Source organism: Embiotoca jacksoni, unplaced genomic scaffold (assembly GCF_022577435.1).
Source record: "Embiotoca jacksoni isolate LCO1_2020_lvr unplaced genomic scaffold, fEmbJac1.0.p SCAF_31, whole genome shotgun sequence".
NCBI classification, from domain to species: Eukaryota; Metazoa; Chordata; class Actinopteri; family Embiotocidae; genus Embiotoca; species Embiotoca jacksoni.
This window is the reverse complement of record NW_027185383.1, coordinates 2,425,504-2,448,065: the sequence shown is the minus strand read 5'-3', so window position 1 is coordinate 2,448,065 and position 22,562 is coordinate 2,425,504. Positions and strand designations below refer to the sequence as shown.

At 39.5% G+C, this 22,562-nt stretch overlaps 2 protein-coding genes across 2 annotated transcripts in view; both read right to left on the bottom strand.

Moving 5' to 3' along the window:
- Positions 1 to 5,715, bottom strand: part of slc6a9 (solute carrier family 6 member 9) — a 78,224-nt gene extending 72,509 nt beyond the window's left edge. The window contains exon 1 of the mRNA XM_069164438.1: positions 5,520 to 5,715. The gene's annotated coding sequence lies outside the window, so the exon portion shown is untranslated. The remainder of the gene's footprint in view (positions 1 to 5,519) is intronic.
- Positions 5,716 to 16,518: 10,803 nt separating this feature from the next.
- Positions 16,519 to 18,854, bottom strand: klf17 (Kruppel like factor 17). Its single transcript, XM_069164491.1, has 3 exons — positions 18,691 to 18,854; positions 17,493 to 18,576; positions 16,519 to 17,378 (listed from the first exon to the last, which is right to left on the bottom strand). The coding sequence occupies exons 1-3, from the start codon at positions 18,733 to 18,735 to the stop codon at positions 17,203 to 17,205; spliced, it is 1,305 nt and encodes a 434-aa protein (XP_069020592.1). The 5' UTR covers positions 18,736 to 18,854; the 3' UTR covers positions 16,519 to 17,202.
- Between the last annotated feature and the right edge of the window lie 3,708 nt (positions 18,855 to 22,562).

Below are 22,562 nucleotides of genomic sequence, written 5' to 3'. Positions count from 1 at the left end.
GCAGTTCTGCAAGTGAAGTACATACAAGATATTTATCTTGTCAACTTACTCTTTGCAGGACAACAAAAAAGTAGATTTTTTTTTTTTTTTTCAACTGTCAGAACAATTTCTTTTCAATTTAAAAGTCCATTTTCAGGTAAGTTTACTTTAAATGATATAGTGAATAAATATGTTCCATAAAATATGCTACTTTTGTTGTAGTTTTTATTTTAAATAAGTACTTACAGTTTAACTTACTATAATAGTAGGAAATCAAATTTACCAGCATGCTGCACCATAATTCACGCTACAGGTGTTTGTCCGTTCTTCTTCAAATGACACATTTCCACTAAGGAGGTTTCATTTCTGTCATGCTTTGCCACACGTGATGAAGCTATGCAGAAGGAATGTTGCCACAATGGGTAGTTTTCCAACCAGATAAGCTTCCTCTGATGGCCCTGTAGATAATTTTAGCTCTGAGTTAGACCAGGCAACACTTCTGCTCAGACTGGGTACAAAACACACCTGATGTTTCATGGCTGAAACCACTTTGAGATGGCGCACCACACAACTAATTCCAAACAGCAAAGTTGAGCTGTGCTTTGGTGCCCCCTAGTGATGGCAGCACATACTGTAGATAGATCTCACCCCACACTGCACCTTTCTGACTATTCTCCTGGCTGTTCCTCTCTTCAGTGAGCTTTCCTGGATAAGTTAGAAGCACCATTACTGTATTTAACTTTGAAGATGTGTGATCAAAGCAGCCACCTATTAAGTACAAAGAACTGTGATATAAAGTTAACCTATTGGTAATATTGTATTGCTGCTAATATTGTATTTATTTTAAGCTTATTTAGGTAGAAGTATTTATCAAAAACTGATGCCACACACTACCTGTCAATAGATGACTCATCAAAAACTATATTAGGGATGGTAAAAACATAAAGTCATCAATAACTGCATTTTCTTTTGCTTTTCTTCAACTCTTTCAATGTGTTTCACAGACTCACCCTCTTCCACCTCTAGTCCAGGAGTATTTGGGCATACCAGATATCCAGACATCCAGACCAATACTTCACAAAATAACATGGAAATACCTAAGAGCTCACTGTGAAAACCGTCTGATAGAAGCCATAGGAAAATTCCACCATTACAGATATTTGACACTATTACAAATATGCTACAAATTTTCTATCAACAATTGACACTCTGAGGCAGCAAAACAAATATGAAATACAACGGCGACCATATTATTAATGTTTTTATAATGTAGGTGTTAGCAAACAATTAACTATTTGCACACCCAGAAGATGCAGATGAACATTAGCAGTCATTTAGAGTTGTGTTTCTGTTCACCAAACAAATTTAAGTCTAATATTCTCCCTCATTTTAGCTCCGTTTTTGTTTGCACCAAATCTTAAATGGTGTGTTAACCAGCTAAATTTGGGCAGCTACCAAACATTGGTTTTATCAAAGCTTTTTCCAGCTGTCTGGTCCCGCTGGTGTGGTGAGAATGAACCAAAACAGTAAAGCTGTGAAATCAAAACATATTGCTGAAAGATGCTAAAAAGCTCCATATAGCTGAGGGCAACCACAGTTGTGCATGATAATTCTTTATTGTTTTTTCACAACGAGTACCGCATTTCATTTTAGGCGTATAGCATTGGGACGTGCTTTGGCCACATGGGGGATGTATGGCTCAAGGCGCAGAATAACAGAGACGCTGACAGTACTGAGCTTCCAAGTTCTGAATCCACAGACTGTATCTCTGAAACCTTCATGATCCCAAGCTTTAACATGAAAACACCCTAAGGTGGAAGTGACTTTCCTACTTCCCCAGTGTTAAAAGTTCCCACTACTACTACTTCCCCTTATTAGTCAATAATCTGGCAGTTGATGTCACCAATCACAGCCAATGACTCAAAGTCCTTTCAGCCGTAGTCCACAGTTCTAATAAAGGCATCTCTTAAAGGCAAATCTTAAGAGACATTTCATGGTGCTTGTGTTTGGCATGCCTCTGCTGCTAAACTTCACTATATCATCATTCCTGCCGACCGCAATAAGACTGTACAATAACTCACCTCTGGCAAAATAATACTGTTGACTGTGTTTTTGGTTGTTTGTATATAATATATATAGATATATACTGTACTGTATACACTGTATATACTGTGCATTTTATATTTTATATTTATATTTTATAAATTTTACTGCTATTTTATTGTTCTATTATTATCTTGTTGCTTCTGTATGCTGCTGTAGCGAAAAAAATGTCCCCTCGGGGATTAATAAAGTAACTACCTAACCTACCTAACCTAACCTAACCTATATGTGAATCCTAGTCACTTAAAGGCAAAGTGAACCGAAACTCATGCACACGATATAAATTATGAATCAGTGATGTCATAAAGAAATCGCTTTGTTGAAGCAATTGATTCAGATTAGATTAGATTAGATTTAGACTTTATTAATACCACAGTGGGGAAATTTAGTCGTCACAGCAGCATAGAAACACAAAAAAGGTGCACACAATTTGAAAACATTTGCAAATATGTATACATAAAATAAGATAGATAAAAATAATTATTTTAGAGAAAAAAAATTATAATAAAAGCAGTGAATAAATACTAAATAAATAAATTCAGTTGTTAGTGCCTTGTCTACCCATGAGTAAAACTGCATATCACTGTAAAAATATTCAATATTATCAATATTATTAATCTTTATCATCTTTAATTTGTGATTAAATAATCTAAATAAAGAAGGCTTCTTTTAAAAAGATGATACTTTCATGAAACACTCAAGTTTAAGTACTTTTGATGTATTTCTTGTAGATTTTCTTTTACTGGCTTTCATAACTGAGTTCATAACTAAACTGTTATGATTAGGGTAAAGGAGTCTTTTTAGATTAAACACAGACTGGCCAACAGAGCACTGCATAAGGAGAGCACACGGAAAACTTGAGGGCTGGATGAAAGAAAGGCGCTCCTGTGTGCTGGTGAGGATATGGAGGGAAGAGGGAGGTGTGCCTCTGTGATGGGGGCAGGGTTTACTGCCATTCATGCATGCACAGCTTCTGTTGACACGGCCTACTTTTACCTTTGGGTCCACAACCTGTTTGATTATGTTATAGGAATAAAAGTGAAACATATAGAACACAGTCTTACTTTTTTTGATGGCAGGGTTTAAACTGCATTCACATATGAAAAATGACTTACTTCAAAAAACTGTAATAATTATCACTTGTGGAACTAGTGATTATCTTCATAATTAATTAATCTGCAGGATATTTTCTCAGTTCATCAATTGTTCACTTGAGGTATAAAGTGCCAAAGAATAGAAATGCTCATCACATTTCATGTTCATGTTCATTTAAATGTCTTGTTTTGTTCAACTTACAGTCAAAAACTGATCAGTTTAAAATTTGATAAAACAGAGTAAACTATCAAAAGCTGTCCTTTGTGGAGGTGGAACGATTGCATTTGTGCTGAAAACCTGACTTGAAAATTGATTTGATGTTGCAAATTGTTACCTATTATTGCTCTGTTCATAACTTCATTATTTAATCCACTAATTGTTTCAGCTCTATTAACTGTCCCTGACTGCAGCCTACCACAGCTACATTATAATCTGCTGCACTACAAGTGTAGTTGATGAGGTGCTTCACTGATTGACAGAACATTTTATACAGAACAAAATCTTTGAGTTCCTGGAATGAGAATATTTGTAGAGTAAATATTTTCTGACTGTCAGTCAGAAAAAAGGAAGTCAAATTGTGGAAATTGTGATTGACATGTTTTTGTTTTGTTTTTTTGTTTCTTAAAAATATTTTCATTAATTTTATATTATTAATAACAGCTTGCTTGATAAAAATTACATAAAAAGTTGATTAGTAACAAGAAATGGGTGTTAGGGATCATTATCAAAAATGTTTGTTCATCATTAGGGATGTATTCATCAGATACTTTAAATCTGTACCAACAATGTCCTTTTTCAGGTACCTTTTCCATGTGAAACACTTACACACATACAGGCCTGTTCTAATTATTACATAGTTCCCTGATTGCACTTGATTGAACTGACGGCAATCATTTTGTTATTGTATTAATTGTTAACGTAATTTTCATTAATCTATTTAAAGTAACTGTATGAAACTAACAGAAATGTCAGATTTCCATCAAAATTTCCCCCTCATTTCCACATCATGTCAGGACTGACTGGCGCGCTTTAAATGACGCCATCTTGTTGTGGCTCCTCCTGCTCTGATTTAATGACATGAGTGCTGAATTAGCGCCACCAACTGTTCATCTCGTGTCACTTATCATCTTAAGGCCATTTGGTGGTCAAAGGTGGTATTTATATGTTCAAATGTCCAACCCTAACAATGTCTGCCATTAGGTGTATGTGTATTATTATAAAACTATGATGGGCTCAGACTTTAATCGTGGCATAAAATGAACACACACAAAAAAAATCACTGATCACGGTTAGTTATATCCAAATGAATCCTCAACTAAAATATGATGATCATAACAGCACTATATACATAACACAAATTTAAAAAGACTAAACAGACTGCTGGTATTTCCTTAGACTTAAGAAATGATGCAGAGAGTCAAATTAATATTACATGAATTATTTTATTTTATTTTATTCTACAAGTATTTCTTTTAGTATAATTGTTGATTCAGTTTTAGGCTCCATGAATCAAAGATGACACAGATCAATAAGCCAATGATCAGAGTTAAGGAATTATAATTAGTATGCAGTCATTCCATCGTTTATGTTTTGTGTGTCTGTTATGAATGAATGTTCATCAAACATTTAATATCGATGCTGGAGCAATAGTTGTCCAAAATCAATTGTTGATTTGGCTGTAATATTGAGATAATTATGATTATTATAGAAGTGATTGCCATTTAAGTTTTGTATTAATTCTGTAATATTATATTCTACAATAATATATTGTGCAGTGTAATGTCATGTTCACTACACAGCTATATAGTAGCCTATCTTATGATCACCTTCACTCTAATTGTCAAACAGAAAACGATGCTGCTATATAACATAACATAACATAACATAACATAACATAACATAACATAACATAACATAACATAACATAACTTGACAGGAAGTGATTAAAAAAGAATATTTAAACACGGAAATGCCCCCCCTTCACCTCCCACCCCCCTCCCCACCATAAGTGGTCATAACAAGGGGGAGGCCACAACTAGTGCCACGTGTTTCTCCTTGCTGCCGTTCAATATGAGCTTTGAGACATTATGCATCAAACTATGAATAACTTAAACTGGTATCACCTTTAATAGAAAAGACAATTGTTGAGTGTTTCTCTTCCTAACAAACTGTCATGCTGCCTTCACATTAAACACAAAGCTGCTCCTTTAAAAGCATTTAACCACGTTACAGTCCATGCTGTGCTGACCACCAGCCTATTATTAAGCTAAAAGGCAGGAAACATACATAAAAAAAACACCACATACTTCCTCATCCTCTTGTGAAAAGGCGTTGCTTCTTACCGTGGAGGTGAGTCTCGCGTCTTTTGGCTCCAGCCTTGTAGTCCACGTTTTTTTTTTTCCGCCAATATTGGGTTATTGGAAGTTGCATCACCTTGTCTTCCGTACCCCCTCTTCGGTCACTGCCAGGCCAACAGCTCCTCCTTAAAGCCCTCCTCCCTTTTCCACTCCAACACAGAAGGGGGGCAGCAACATGTGAGGGCTCTCTGTCCAACGACACACACACAACCTGTCAGGGGCTCCTGGTGCAGCCTGCTGCATCAGTCCCTACACTGCCTGCTCTCTGTTGGGTTATTATAGAGCCTCCGCAATCTCTCAGTTAGGCTGCTATTGAACTATAGGTAAAAGCAGGTAGGTATCAATAAAGACTAATAATACATTTTAAATTGTTAAATAAAAGCCTTATGGTCATGAGGACCCAAACTTGAGTGCCTCAGACACAGGAATACTATAATTATGAGAGGTGTTTACCACCACTGTGATGATCCCCTCTTTACCTCTACGTAATGCATAATTAGTGAAGCTACACGTGTTCAGTGGGGAGGGTGAATGCATGTGTTGCTCATTCTTTTGTTATGAGAGCATGCCGCAACGATACCTCTCACAGAACCTATGCATGTGGCTTTGTGTGTGTGTGTGTGTGTGTGTGTGTGTGTGTGTGTGTATGTATGTGTGTATGTGTTTGCAAGCAAGATGTGATCCAACATGCAGCACAGTGCATTTTGATGATAACGCGATTTCACATCTCTCATCAGTCCCGGTGAAGGCAGAGGTAATGAGTCAATGCGATGCTCCAGACAGGTGTGGTATAGCCTCGGCTCCGTACAGTGCAACGTGTGTGTGTGTGTGCTACATGGATGCTTTTCGGGGCGTCCACAAATAACATAAAGAGTGGTTTTTTTTGACGGATGACAGATGCAGCCGTGGAATGGATGATGGCCCCACGGAGGGTTTTTGGCATGCAAGATGTGGGCTTTACCTTATTTCTGGCGCAAGCAGGGTGGAGGGGAAAGCGGAGGAGGAGGAGGCTACGCATGCAGGCGGCGGCGGTGGTGGTGGTCAGAGGCTGGGGTGAGAGGAGGGAGGTGAGGAGTTATAACAGGGTGATGGGTAAATATTTGTGTAATGAGATTCATTCATTTTGATCGCAAACAAAACAGCCTCTAATGCCTGATGAGCCCACAAAATAGGTAGTAAAATCAATGGACACACAACTAATTTGCATGTTTAAAATTCCTTTAGATGGGAAAAAAAGGGGAATTATGAAATAGGCTTTTTTTCTGGATACAGATGTCATGACCATGATGGGAATAAGGAATACAAAAAGTCTATGACGTTGTAGGCTTACAACAATAAAGGCTCCTTTGTGTGACTTTGACATCCTCCAGACAAGCAGCATCAAAGATACAGTCGCCTATATTCTTAAACCAGCTGGACAGACACCTCGCTCAAAAAAATACTTTGATAAACTTTGGAAAACATTTCCACCCTCTAGATGAAGAGCTGTTCCCTCACCTCCATTCTTGTTTCACTGATTGGAGTCAAGGTTTTCCAACTCCCAACTCCAGTTAGCTTCCGTTATGCCATTAACCAACGAGGTTCACAAACCAACACTGTGCCTTTTTGGATGATGGTGACAAGAACAATACTATTATTTGTGAATTATGAGTGAAAATATATAGTTTTCACTCCTCATTGTATCTTTGATAAAGATCTGGTCATATTTTTAAGACAAATGTATAAATAATAAATGAAGTTTTAATTTCTGTTTTTTTGTTTTATAGTACACAAAAAGTACAATATTAACGCTGAATAACACCGTAAGGGTCATCTGTCTCAATATTGCTACCTGTCTTCCCTTATAATTCACAGGATGCTCTGCCAACACTAGGCATGCTATGTTCATACACCCGAATAAGACACTATCGTACAAGGCCTCAACAACATGCTGAGAGTGTTTCTAACTGTGGTTATCAAGTGGGCATCTCCCTTCACCGGTGTTTCATCGGGAAGGCTCAACAGCAGTCCTGGCATCCCCTCAATATTCCCATCAATACTCACACCAACCACCCCTGCTCTACCTCTTCTACATCTAAACTAGTATGACTTGTGCTTACATACTTTTGGCATGACCACTACTATTTCTTTTTCTGACAAATCCACCGACTACCTGTTAAGTTGCTTCTGTCTCGTCCCTCACTGGAGGCCCTGTTCCCAGATTCCAAGCTCTCACACTGCAGTGCTGATGTTGACCAGATACCACCAGAGGGTTCACTTATTCAACATTAATGTTCTTGTTATAAGTTTGAAACAATGATAACAAGTTGGGGCTTCTTGTAACATTTATGAGGATTCATTTTTGCCTTACTTTTGATATTCTAACTACGGGATGTTGAATGCAAGACTTTTATTAGTAATGAAGTAATTATACTTTACAATGTAAATCTTTTACTTCAAATAAAGGATCTGAAAACGTCTTTGTCCACCACTGCGTAAATCTGTCGCAGAAAAAACATAATTTAACTCATTATTGGCAAAGCAAATAAAATGTTGATTAAAAAGATTGTTGAGGACTTTCTACTGAGAACACACGGCAAGCTTTCCCAACATGTACTTTAATCATACATTTATTTATTTTTTCAAATGTTTTATTTTAGGGCACAACCTCAAAGCCTTTATAAAAACTCTAAATTAGAAAAACAATTATTGTAAATCTATAAATTGAAATGCTATGGAAACCCTCTATAAGGCAAGAAGCAGAAACATGAAGAGAAGAGAGCTTTCCGGCCTTTTTGCAGCCTTATACTCAATTCCTGCTACAAAAAGAGGCCAAAGGCCTCAAACTTCTGTGGACAGCACTTCCTTGAAGCTTTGCAAGATTTTAGAAAGACGGAACATTTCCATTATATTTGTTGTCTGGCTAGTTTGTTGGTTTCATTTTCATTTGTTTTAATCAGGAGACAGGAACATGTGCTATGAAATACTGTATATCTGTTATATAACTAAATTTCAGAAAACCACACAGGTGCCGTTTTTCACAGAAAAGAGAGATACGAGTTTGCACCATCATGTGTGTGAAAAGTTATGTAAATCATCAAACATGGCAAAAGCATTTACACAAGTTGATGTTTAAATACAGGAAATGTGCATTTATTCTTGCTTGAAAGTATTTTAAGAGAGGAAACACGGATGAGTGGAACTGGAACATTTTTAACTTATTGGGATGTTTCTTAAATTGTACTTTGGACATATATGAATAAATAATTAACAGATTCTATATCAGACACCTGACTTGTATGTTGTCAAGTTTATTTAAAGCTTCATTCAGGAAGTAATGAATTTGTTTATTTTGAAGTAAATACACCATTTACATTATCACGTTTGTTTCTGGCCAAAAAACTATTGAACTGACATTTCAGGCAAATGTCAGTTCAATATTCAGTCTTTCTTTAATCTCTGGTCTGATCTCCTCCAACTCCTGAGAGAAGTATTTGGCTTAATTTTCACATAGTCACTTCATGAATTGTTAATATAAGAGTTATTGATCTGTGCAGCTTTAAGACATTGATATAGCTGCTAAGTTTTACGTGGTCTTGGACAGTTGGGGACGTTTTTACATTCAGAAGGTGGTTGTGTTCCACACTGCAGTGTTGAAGGAGTCATGTCAGAGAGTAAAGCTGTGTCAAAACACATGTTTCCTGTAAGGGTTTATAATGTGATCCACTCATTTCTGACTTTGCATGTCCACTGATGTCATAATTAGAGCCAAAGTTGGACTGTAACTTAAAGCATACTTAATCAAACATTTGGATTATTGGTTATTGTTGATCGGTCCCTGCCTTACTGCCTTAACACACTGCCTTATGGAGTATGACTTCTGACCCAGTGACAGTTGACAAAGCCCAGAATCCCTTGGGTTATGTAAACAAAGCTACGGGGGCACACATAGCTAAGCCTCCTTGACAACACACACACACACACACACACACACACACACACACACACACACACACACACACACACACACACACACAGCAAATTACTATATTAATCACACTAAAGTGAAATGGTTAAAGGGACATGTTACAGAGTGGTTCAATGCAAAATATTGTTGATTTTTGATTTGGAGGATAACAAAGATCAAAGTAATCAAATATTGCTTTTTGTTTTGTGTGATGAGCTCTGTGAGATTGATTTTGAATACATTATTGTTTGCCCTAAAACACAAGGACATCCACGCACTCCCTTTCATTACCATTGACATTTTTTATGACAATATTTTTCTTTATAACATTCATTAGATACAAAAGCATGAGCCAAACTTGCAAAGTGCGTGGCACTGAAAAAAAAAAGTAAAGTCCCTCTAATAGGTGTGGATACAAACACAGGATAGTAATAGTTGTTTGTAACTGCTCATTAGAACGACACAGGAAAAGCAACCCCTGCAACCTATACGACCATAATGGTTGTTTGTTCCTGCCCTTAAATATAACCCACAGGAGTGTTTCCCTCGTCAGCATCCCCTGGTTATGTCTAGGCACAAATACCCTCTGGTTAGCAGTTAGAAAAATAATGGTTTGGGTAAAAATGATCATTTGGAACATTATGTGTTAAAGCTACTACTTTGTTAACATTATGCAACCTCGCCATGACAACAGTAATCACAGTTTTGTAAAACCGTCCCGACTCGTGGTTGGAAACACAAACCAAGCAGCAACCTGCCTCAACCATATAAGGGAAAACTCACATTAAATATATGTATGCGCCACGGTGTTAAAAGTTCATGGTCATTTCACCTAAATTCAAAGATCATTGGATAATAAGACACTAGATTGTTTGTGCGACCACTTGAGGACGTTTAATTTAGAGACACCAGATTGTTTGAGTGACCACTAGAGGGCACTTACCTTAGAGACAGCAGATTGTTTGAGCGACCACTAGAGGGCACTTACCTTAGAGACAGCAGATTGTTTGAGCGACCACTAGAGGGCACTTACTTTAGAGACAGCAGATTGTTTGAGCGACCACTAGAGGGCACTTACCTTAGAGACAGCAGATTGTTTGAGCGACCACTAGAGGGCACTTACCTTAGAGACAGCAGATTGTTTGAGCGACCACTAGAGGGCACTTACTTTAGAGACACCAGATGGTTTGAGCGACCACTAGAGGGCGCTTACCTTAGAGACAGCAGATTGTTTGAGCGACCACTAGAGGGCACTTACCTTAGAGACAGCAGATTGTTTGAGCGACCACTACAGGGCGCTTACCTTAGAGACAGCAGATTGTTTGAGCGACCACTAGAGGGCGCTTACCTTAGAGACAGCAGATTGTTTGAGCGACCACTAGAGGGCACTTACCTTAGAGACAGCAGATTGTTTGAGCGACCACTAGAGGGCACTTACCTTAGAGACAGCAGATTGTTTGAGCGACCACTAGAGGGCGCTTACTTTAGAGACACCAGATGGTTTGAGCGACCACAAGAGGGCACTTACCTTAGAGACACCAGATGGTTTGAGCGACCACTAGAGGGCGCTTACTTTAGAGACACCAGATTTTTTGAGTGACCACAAGAGGGCACTTACCTTAGAGACAGCAGATTTTTTGAGCGACCACTAGAGGGCACTTACCTTAGAGACACCAGATTGTTTGAGCGACCACTAGAGGGCGCTTACTTTAGAGACACCAGATGGTTTGAGCGACCACAAGAGGTCACTTACCTTAGAGACACCAGATGGTTTGAGCGACCACTAGAGGGCGCTTACTTTAGAGACACCAGATTTTTTGAGTGACCACAAGAGGGCACTTACCTTAGAGACAGCAGATTTTTTGAGCGACCACTAGAGGGCACTTACCTTAGAGACACCAGATTGTTTGAGCGACCACTAGAGGGCGCTTACCTTAGAGACACCAGATGGTTTGAGCGACCACTAGAGGGCGCTTACTTTAGAGACACCAGATGGTTTGAGCGACCACTAGAGGGCGCTTACCTTAGAGACAGCAGATTGTTTGAGCGACCACTAGAGGGCACTTACCTTAGAGACAGCAGATTGTTTGAGCGACCACTAGAGGGCGCTTACCGTAGAGACACCAGATTGTTTGAGCGACCACTGGAGGGCGCTTACTTTAGAGACAGCAGATTGTTTGAGCGACCACTAGAGGGCGCTTACCTTAGAGACACCAGATGGTTTGAGCGACCACTAGAGGGCGCTTACCTTAGAGACAGCAGATTGTTTGAGCGACCACTAGAGGGCACTTACCTTAGAGACAGCAGATTGTTTGAGCGACCACTAGAGGGCACTTACCTTAGAGACAGCAGATTGTTTGAGCGACCACTAGAGGGCACTTACCTTAGAGACAGCAGATTGTTTGAGCGACCACTAGAGGGCACTTACCGTAGAGACACCAGATTGTTTGAGCGACCACTAGAGGGCACTTACCGTAGAGACACCAGATTGTTTGAGCGACCACTGGAGGGCGCTTACTTTAGAGACAGCAGATTGTTTGAGCGACCACTAGAGGGCACTTACCTTAGAGACAGCAGATTGTTTGAGCGACCACTAGAGGGCACTTACTTTAGAGACACCAGATGGTTTGAGCGACCACTAGAGGGCGCTTACTTTAGAGACAGCAGATTGTTTGAGCGACCACTAGAGGGCACTTACCTTAGAGACAGCAGATTGTTTGAGCACTAGAGCGTGCTTAACTCAAAATGTAACTGATGGCACTAAAGATGTATGGGGTCAGTTTTTGAATGAGAACATTCTCCAGAGCAACATTTTTTTTTTTATCTGTCGCCCCTTTTATCAGAAAGCATTATTTGTAATTTCCTTTTAAAATTTTACATGTCACTGTTTACAAATGAATCTGTTTTATGTTACATGCTATATGATTCAGATTTGGTAGATTTTAGGTGAAAAAATTACTTTGATCATAATTAAGATTGAAAATACTTTGTTGAGGTTTGGGGCCCCTTGATTTCGATGGTTAAATCTACCCATCCATTTTTATGCAGCTTATTGTAAATTGGGTTGTGGTAGTAGCAGGCAAAGCAAACAGGTCGTACAGAAGTCACTCTCCCAGCAACATTATGGGACTTATCCTGGTGGTTCCCAAGGCATCAGCATGACATTAACATAGAGACACCTGATTGTTTGAGCGACCACTGGAGGGAGCTTAATTTAGAGACACCAGATTGTTTGAGCGACCACAAGAGGGTGCTTAACTCAAAATGTAACTGTGATGGCACTAAAGATGTATGGGGTCAGTTTTTGAGTGAGACCGTCAACTGGCGTCTCCAAGCCCTAACAGACAAAAGAGGAAAACTTGTTTTGGCTGCTTGTATTTGCATTCACATTGTTTTGGTAACTACCCCCCTCTCCTCTCCACCTCCCACACTCGCGCACGCGCACACGCGCACACACACACACACACACACACACACACACACACACACACACACACACACACACACACACACACACACATACCTGTCTGATTTCAGATTTGGTGTTAAAGTTAGGCAGCAGGGTTGTTGTTTTTTAACTCCCCCTCTGACAGAACTATCTTTACCATCTTTATTGTTGACTGACATTACAAATATTTAAGCAAAACAAACACTTAAACCCAATATGGTACTTAAAAGAAAAGCTATAATCCTCTTCTGTAGATTTGTGTCAAGAACAACAGATAAGGACTGAAGGCTCCAGTGCACTTAGATTTAAATTGAATTCAGCATTTTCTCCAAAGGATGTCACATTTTCCAGTTCCATGTGTTATGAGGAGATTTGATGCTTTGAGAGCAAGATAGACCGATTAAAAAGGTTCTAACGATACATCATGGATGGAAAACCAATCAGGCTGCAAACTGTCATCAATGGGAAACTAATTGAAGTGCTGTTTTCTTGTGCTGACATGTTTTCTTTATATACATTTCTGGCACTCCCCCAATCCAGGCTGAGTTGCTAATGCAGTTGAACATGATTTGCTTGTTATTGTTCTTTTAATAGGTCACTACCAGTGACACAATAAAATCTATTAATATGATAATCACACTTCTCCATTTTCCTTACAGGTGCTAAGTACACATCTTGATTAGAAAAACTTTGCAAACTAGCAACAGACCACTGACTACCACCTGAATCCCTCTACTAAACCAAAAACCTGTTAGGAACCTAAATAAAGTCACTCAAACTGATTCACGAGGTTAAATGACAGACCAAGATGTATATAAAAACACACTTGTGAATTAACAAGTAATTACAAAATAAGTTTTCTTTTCTTGTTTAGAAAACTGTATGTGGTCTTCATTTTGTACATTTGTACAATACAAATCTATTAAACTGGTGTTTTAAAGGCATTTTGAACCAAAGGAAAACTCACTTCCAGACAACAATCTTCAACTGTACAATAAAACTCCTCCCAGTGTCACTCGTGCCTTTTTCAAGTCTAGGTTAAACCCTCTCATTTGAGGAGCACTCTGTTGTTCACAGTACGTGTGGTGTTGTACAGCCTCTGTGCAGCTAACAGCAGCACATACTCAGTCAAATCACCTCTCACATACCTAAGGATCTCTTTTCAAATGTAGTTAATATTTTACTCAAAATATCAGACCAAACTGATCATTTCATCAAAGATTTGACCCATACACAGTAAATGTATGAAGTCAGGAGAGAGTTACTACTATGGGAATGAAATCACAAAGGTCAGCAGGAAAAGCATCAGGTGTAAATAATACATTGAACTTCAGTTTAATACTCTCATTATTCACTGGGGCAGTCTTTAATACTATTAGTAACACCCGTACTAGTATGACAAGTCACATTGTCTGCTCTGAGAAAGGCTTATTAAAATTCTGTATGTTTAGGGTTATGTTGACTTTCTTAAGTAACCACAAAAACAGTATTTACAAACTGCTGCTACTTTTGGGTAAGTTGGCAGACACATATATAATCCTCAGTAAAGGCTTCATTTAATTTTGACCGTGATTTAGAAAAAACAAGCTGTAGCTGTAGCTATGCAAAGAAAAGCAGGTTTACACAACAGGCATAGACTGATACTAAAAGCTATCAGATGTAGAAACTACAGCAAGACCGACATCGAGTGTGGAAACTAACAAAGGACAAAAACAGCTGCAGATGAGGTGGAATGAATAACAAAATGAAATATGGCAGCAGTGTGCATCACAAGAGGCAGAACAACAGATCAAAGCAGAGCAATCAACCTCCTGTTTACCTGTTTTAGGTTAATTAATCAATATCAATTGTATACATAAGGATTTACTAAAAAGAACTGCTGCATACTACACAAATGAAACACCCAACACATCTATATTTAAAATGATATTCATAAGTCTAGCATTCTGACAATGTTTATATATTTTACTGTGCATGAGAAAGAAGGAAAGAGAAATGAATGAACCAAAATGGGAGTAATCTGATTACTTGCTCCCACCACAGAGTCTGTGTGTCTGACGAGCTATGGGTGGTACTTGACTTGTTTATGTGTTCTATCACTTCTCCCAAACCCTTAATCGCAAATTGCAAAACTCCTGACCAAGACTTCCTTCTTATTGTTATTTTTAACAGGTCACTACCAGTACCACAACATCTACTGATATGATAATCACACTGCTCCATTTGCCTTAGCACCTGCTAAATACAAGCTCTCATTATAAAAACCTTGCAAATTAGCAGCATACCACTGATTACCATCTGAATCTCTGCTGAGTGAAAGACCTGCTAGGAACCTGAAGGAGGTCAGTGGAACTGATTCACCTTGGAGTCACTTGGTTCAACAACCCGAATTGAAAATAACACAGCCAAACAAAAAAAAAACCCTGCGTAGCTTAGCTTTTAAAGCTAAAATTTTTTTAATTAACTTGGATGATTTAAAAAAAATAAAAAAATGATCTAGGTTAAAATGATGAAAAATTGGACAAATAGTTGTCTAATGTGAGGTTAAATTACAGACTAAAATGATCAAACATGGTGTAACTTTCTTATTTTTGGAACAAGTATAAGAAAAAAGCAACCTCATATGGCAGCAGTGTACTTCACTCTAGGCAGAAAGACATGGTAAGCTTCCATGTAGTCAAAGCAGAACGATCAACCCCATGTTTAACTGTTTTAGATAAGGTTATCTAATTATTTCTAGTTATCTTCATATTGATTTACTGAAAGGAACTGCATATAATACCCAACATAATCTCGATTCACCATGATATTCATAAATCTAGCACTCTGACCATGTTTACATATTTTACTGAGGAAGAGAAAGAAGGAAAGATAAATTAATAACCCAAAATGTGAGTAATCTGATTGCAGCTCCCAGAGACCTGCGGTTTTCTTTTGTTTGTGAGCTGCGGTAGTTTCTGTGTGACTGTGTGTATAGTTATTGTATTGATAGCTGGATGCTAAAACACTTCTCAACACTTTTTGGAGGTGAGAACCCTGTGATTTGCATCGTAACTCCTTTTTAATAATAATAGTTTCGTGTTCTGGTACACCACCTACTATATCCAGATTTCTTAAGGCAGGAACACATCAGTTTGATCATACAGGCTCAAATACATACAGTGTAATTACAATAATATATTGAAGTTATTGTTAATTTAAGTTTCTGAATAAATAAGGTTTCAATTCATTAACACAAGAGGAAACTGTACACTGGTAAACTGAGGCCTAAAGTAAATACTATACGACTGAACACTAGAGGGCAGTCTTTCATAAGCAATGTATCTTTTAATGTCTTTAAATAAAGCTACACGTTCAACGGGGTTTAGTCTCTAATCCTATACCGTCAATTATTGTATTCTGTTAAAAGTTACAGATATACAGTTTTGTTTTGAGAAAAAAAAACAACAAATTACATGAACGTGTTATCATGTGTTGTATAACTACAAACATGCCCTTTGTGTTAAGATTTTGCAGCCAAACTTTCAACTTGCAAACAGACCTGGAGGTGTATAACCCATCAGAAATAGACAATGACACACAAATAGACGAAAAGGTAGTTTAGTTTTTATTTTGAGCCCTTGAAAGCAATTATAAATTGCATTCTTAAAGAAAGGTACAAATCAGATTCAAGTACAGCAGTTCAACCATTGGTTGCAGTAGATTTCTTCATTGTTTAAAAAAACACTTACAACAAACACAAAATACACATCAGTGTCTGTATTCCCCCCAAATATCACTCAAAGTGAGTGAATTTTGAGTGGGTGACCTGTTGGGATCCTGACTTTGGCGTACCTCAATTTGTCAATCAAAAAAATAAAACATTCACAAAAAATGTCTGAGCGATAGGCCAGACCTACAAAAACAAATCTCATCTCAAAACAAAAGCATTGAAGAAAAAAAAAAAATGAATACACAGCCCTGACCTGATTTGAGTAGCAAAGATGTAAACATTACAATATGTACTAAACTCATTTTTAAGCATTTTAAGTCGTCATGGTAAGGCACTCACCAGCAATTAATAACTTATTTCAAAGGCAGGGTGAGGACATCTTAAATACATAGCTACTGCAATTTATCCATTGCAATTCATATGAACAAAAATCATAAAGGCACTTATAGTGGTATCAAGATGCAAGAACACATCTGTGTTGAATCAGGGGGACCAAATGCCCCTGCAGGAATGTGGTTGGGTTTAGTTTGAGAGAAGCAAGTGTCCATGCGATTAGTGCGGCCTACATGTGCCTCTTCATGTGGAGAGCCAGATGATCTGAGCGCGAGAACGCACGCTCGCAGAGGTGGCACTGGAAGGGTCGGTGTCCGGTGTGTTTTCTGAAGTGACGAGTCAGTTCGTCGGACCTTGCAAACTTCCAGCCGCATCCGTCCCAGTTACAGTGATATGGCTTCTCACCTGTGAAACATAAAACAAATAATTTGTTGAGGTTACAGGCTTTGCAGTGCATGAACAACACAGTGATCAGAATATTTTCAAACCAAAAAACAGAAGAGATGGAAACTTGCTCACCTGTGTGTGTCCTCATGTGCGCTTTCAGATGGGAGCTCTTGGTGTAGGTTTTTCCGCAGCCGGGGAACTCGCAGCTGTGCGTGGCGGCGCGTTTTCTGGCCCACGACCTACGGCCTCGCTTCTGCTTGATACCCCCCGCCTCATCTTGTGCATAAAACTCCATCAAGGAGGGCGACGAGGGAGGCGTGAGCGTCAGTGCCTGCATTGAGGGTGGATGCTGCTGGTGGTGAACGTGGGCAGGCTCTCGGTGCATGTTGTACGCTCCATGAAACTGCGGCACACCCTGCTGTGCGTACTGCGAGTGATACACCGCGGTCATGAACTGGTTTTGGGGGTGGTGTTGACTAGTATGAGAATGGGGATTCATTTGCTCCAAATGGCGCTGGGTTAGTCCCTGAGGTGCAGCGAGCTGCATCGGGTGCAACGCACTTGGAACTGCAGCCTGGTGGTGCGTAAACGCTGCTGAGTGCATCGAGCGGATTTGGTGTTGTTCCATAAAGTTCCCAGCACCAACAGCCATCATACAGGAGTGACCCAAAGGCTCAGTTTTAATTTTGTATCCAAACGAGGAAAATGCGGCCACTCGGTGATGAGCAGGAGCTGGTGGATTTAAAACTTGCAGCTCGGTGTACTCCCGTCTCTCTCTTATCTTGCCTGCGCTGTCCGAATTCTCCCTCGGGTAACACATCTCAGGTGTGAGAAGCTCCTCCAGGAGACTCTGCATTGGGTCCGGGTCTGGGAAGTTTACGGTGCCGTTGTAGCCCTGAGCGGCCTGGTGAGAAGGAGCTTGATTGTCTGGCAGAGAGCCGCCGCCGCCGCCGCCGCTGCCGCCGCTGCAGCTTTCCGGCGACTCAGGCAGGGGGTACGTGCATACGGGCGGTGAAGAAATGTTGCCGCTGTTGGTGCTCAAATCATCGGGGCCGATGGTGTTTGTAAAAATGAACTCGAGGTCCACATATTTCCCCAGCTCGTAGTCGTCTTTAGACGGTGAAACAGGAGACTGCACGATGCTGAACTCTATACCGAACGGGTTGTCTGCACCACCTGTTGCGCTGCTCGGCACATTCTCATCCACCTTGCACATCTGTAAACAACACAAATAGAAAACGTGTAGTTAGAATAAACTTTCACAACGAAGTATATAGTAGCAAAAAGATAACATTTCCAAAAAAAAAAAAAAAAGAAATCCTCGACTTACATTATCCATCGAATTGACGCTTGGAAACGATGATATGCGAGGCATCAGTGCCGTGTGAGACTTTTGTGTGAGAAAAGCAAGAATTTAAAACTCCAAACTTCAGCAGACTCGACCTTCTGTGTCCATATATCGCCTGCTTCGTAATTTCTGCCAGCTGAGGAGCGTTCCAGGATTCAGGATGTGAGTATCAACACTGCGAGTGGAGTGTTTTATAGACTCATGTCCATACCCGGAGGTGTGGCTTCGACTCCCCCCCCCAGCACGCACATACACTGTGCTCACAGTTCCTGCTACTTAAATCACAAAGCATCTCCACCATTATCCATTTATCCTGGAGTGATCCTTGCACGTGAGCACAGAAAGGTGTGAAGCGGTGGCAGATTCCCTTGGCCCATCGGAGTCAACAAAAGACGACATGTTCTTTATGACACCTAGGAGGAGCCTTGAATGTCTGCAGTCATTCTTATGGTAATGTACATTTGGATGTGTGCCAGTTGTAGAAAGGAGGGACAACATCCACAGACTATTCAAAAGAAGAACGATTAAACGTAATTGTGTGTCCTTCAGCTCTATTTTACACGCATTAGTTAAAAGAATAGCAGTCTGCCACCGTTTTATGAATTTTCAAAACAACCCTCTAGCTTTGAGGTTACTTTAAACTACAAAATTTCACTCATTTCAATGTGAAACAAAAAAAGAGTTGACAAATTTGTATTATTTAGATTTGATTTGATCAAATAACTTCACATTTTAACTTGTGTTTTAGTTTGCATTGATAGATTTATTGGAGAAAAGTGCTCACTGAGCTGGTCTGATCTCCACAGTAAGTCTTTCAAACTGCAACAAGGCTAAACAAACTAATGCAAATCATTGGTCCCTTCTCTCTCTGCTTCTGCAGTTGCTGTGACCGGCATTGTCCTGTAGCTCTCTGCCTTTATACTCTGTTATTTTTACTCTGCTGAGTTTACGCAAAACAAATCCCATTTTCCAAGTGGAAATGGACTCTGCTTCCTGAGGAAAAACTTCACATTTATTTCCCCTACTTTCACTCTGCAGTCACCTTCAGATGCTTATAAGAATAAAGAGGCAGAGCTGCTGTTCGCCTTTTGCCCTCAAACCCTTCCTCTTAATGCTGTCCATGAAAAGCATTTTCCTATTTAGAAAACTTTGTGTTTAGGGTAATCAGTGTCTGCTTATAGCATACTTGTATATCAGGACCTTCCTGATGCCTGTCATAGAGGATCTGTCTACATGATCCTTGAACTCTAATTCAGGATAAATCAATAATCAAACCCACTTAAACCTCCAGAGAGGTCCAGAGAACTGTCATCTTGTCCCATCAAAGGCCTTATCAAATTCACATCATGTAAAAAAACAACTGGTTAAGAATAGAAAGAGAGATCCAGATAAAGAATAGTCCTGGGCTCAGGTTTCTCTTTTGTAACTCTTTTTTCTAAAAGCAAGGGAGTCTTCCAGCTCAAGTGTTCAATAAACACAATTACTTAAGATTACAGCTGAGCAGACAGACAGAGAGAAAGAAGGTATCTCACCCCTGAACACATTGAAATGTTAATCAAGTCAGTCGTTTAACCCTCCTTGGGTCAAAATGATCCCCAGCTGTGTTCTACTTACAGTGCATACGGAAAGTATTCACAGCGCTTCACTTTTTACACATTTTGTTATGTTACAGCCTTATTCCAAAATGGATTAAATTCATTTTTCTCCTCAAAATTCTACACACAATATCCCATAATGACAAAGTGAAAATAGTTTGTTGAAAATTTTTGCAAATCTATTAAAAATAACGAACGAAAATATAACACGTACATAAGTATTCACAGCCTTTGCTCAATACTTTGTTGAAGCACCTTTGGCAGAAATTACAGCCTCAAGTCTTTTTGAGTATGATGCTACAAGCTTGGCACACCTATTCTTGGGCAGTTTCTCCCATTCTTCTTTGCAGGACCTCTCAAGCTCCATCAGGTTGGATGGGGAGCGTCGGTGCACAGCCATTTTCAGATCTCTCCAGAGATGTTCAATCGGGTTCAAGTCTGGGCTCTGCCTGGGCCTCTCAAAGACATTCACAGAGTTGTCCCAAAGCCACTCCTTTGTTATCTTGGCTGTGTGCTTTGGGTCGTTGTCCTGTTGGAAGATGAACCTTCGCTCCAGTCTGAGGTCCAGAGCGCTCTGGAGCAGGTTTTCATCAAGGATGTCTTTGTACATTGCTGCATTCATCTTTCCCTCCACCCTGACTAGTCTCCCAGTTCCTGCCGCTGAAAAACATCCCCACAGCATGATGCTGCCACCACCATGCTTCACCGTAGAGATGGTATTGGCCAGGTGATGAGTGCTGCCTGGTTTCCTCCAGACATGACGCTTGGCATTCAGGCCAAAGAGTTCAATCTTTGTTTCATCAGACCAGAGAATTTAGTTTCTCATGGTCTGACAGTCCTTCAGGTGCCTTTTGGTAAACTCCAGGTGGGCTGTCATGTGCCTTTTACTGAGGAGTGGCTTCCGTCTGGTCACTCTACCATACAGGCCTGCTTGGTGGAGTGCTGCAGAGATGGTTGTCCTTCTGGAAGGTTCTCCTCTCTTCACAGAGCAACGTTGGAGCTCTGTCAGAGTGACCATCGGGTTCTTGGTCACCTCCCTGACTAAGGCCCTTCTCCCCCGATCGCCCAGTTTGGCCGGGCGGCCGACTCTAGGAAGAGTCCTGGTGGTTCCAAACTTCTTCCATTTACGGATGATGGAGGCCACTGTGCTCATTGGGACCTTCAATGCTGCAGAAATGTTTCTGTACCCTTCCCCAGATCTGTGCCTCGATACAATCCTGTCTCGGAGGTCTACAGACAATTCCTTGGACTTCATGGCTTGGTTTGTGCTCTGACATGCATCAACTGTGGGACCTTATATAGACGGTGTGTCTTTCCAAATCATGTCCAATCAACTGAATTTACCACAGGTGGACTCCAATCAAGTTGTAGAAACATCTCAAGGATGATCAGTGGAAACAGGATGCACCTGAGCTCAATTTTGAGTGTCATGGCAAAGGCTGTGAATACTTATGTACGTGATTTTTTTTTTCCAGTTTTGATTTTTAATAGATTTGCAAAAATTTCAATTTTTTTTTTTTTTTCACATTGTCATTATGGGGTATTGTGTGTAGAATTTTGAGGGAAAAAAATGAATTTAATCCATTTTGGAATAAGGCTGTAATATAACAAAATGTGGAAAAAGTGAAGCACTGTGAATACTTTCCGGATGCACTGTACATTATCCATCGCATTGACACTTGGAAATGATGATATGCGAGGCATCAGTGCCGTAACCACAGTGTGAGAGACTTTAGTATCTAAAAGTTATATTTTATTTTAAAAAAAAATAAAAAAAATAAAATAGAATTTGGTTGAACACAGCTGTGGGTCATTGTGATCCAAGGACAACAGAAGGGTTAAATTGTTTGTGTTTAAGTCTACAACAGCTTCTATTTTTTTAAATTATTATTATTTGGGAGTGTGTCTATTTTTTGTAACCTTGTTCTGTTATCCTGATATGAAAATTGCTAGAATACGCAATTCTGCTTTCATTTGTTTTGTTGAGGAGGATAAATGATCCATGTTGGCACAAACAGGCTATCAGATTTGTTTGTTGGCTACATTTTCACAAATTTCAGAACTCCATCTTTGTGGTTAACTTATACTGTGACTTTGTGGTTTCAAACAAAAGATGAAAAAAAACATTTATTAGAAGAAAGTTGCTTTATATTGAGTCACCAGCAACTGAACAATGTGTTGTTATTAATAGTATATGATAAGTAGTTAGCATGCACACCGTTGGGTCTCAACTGTTGAAACAGACTGAAATAAAAATAT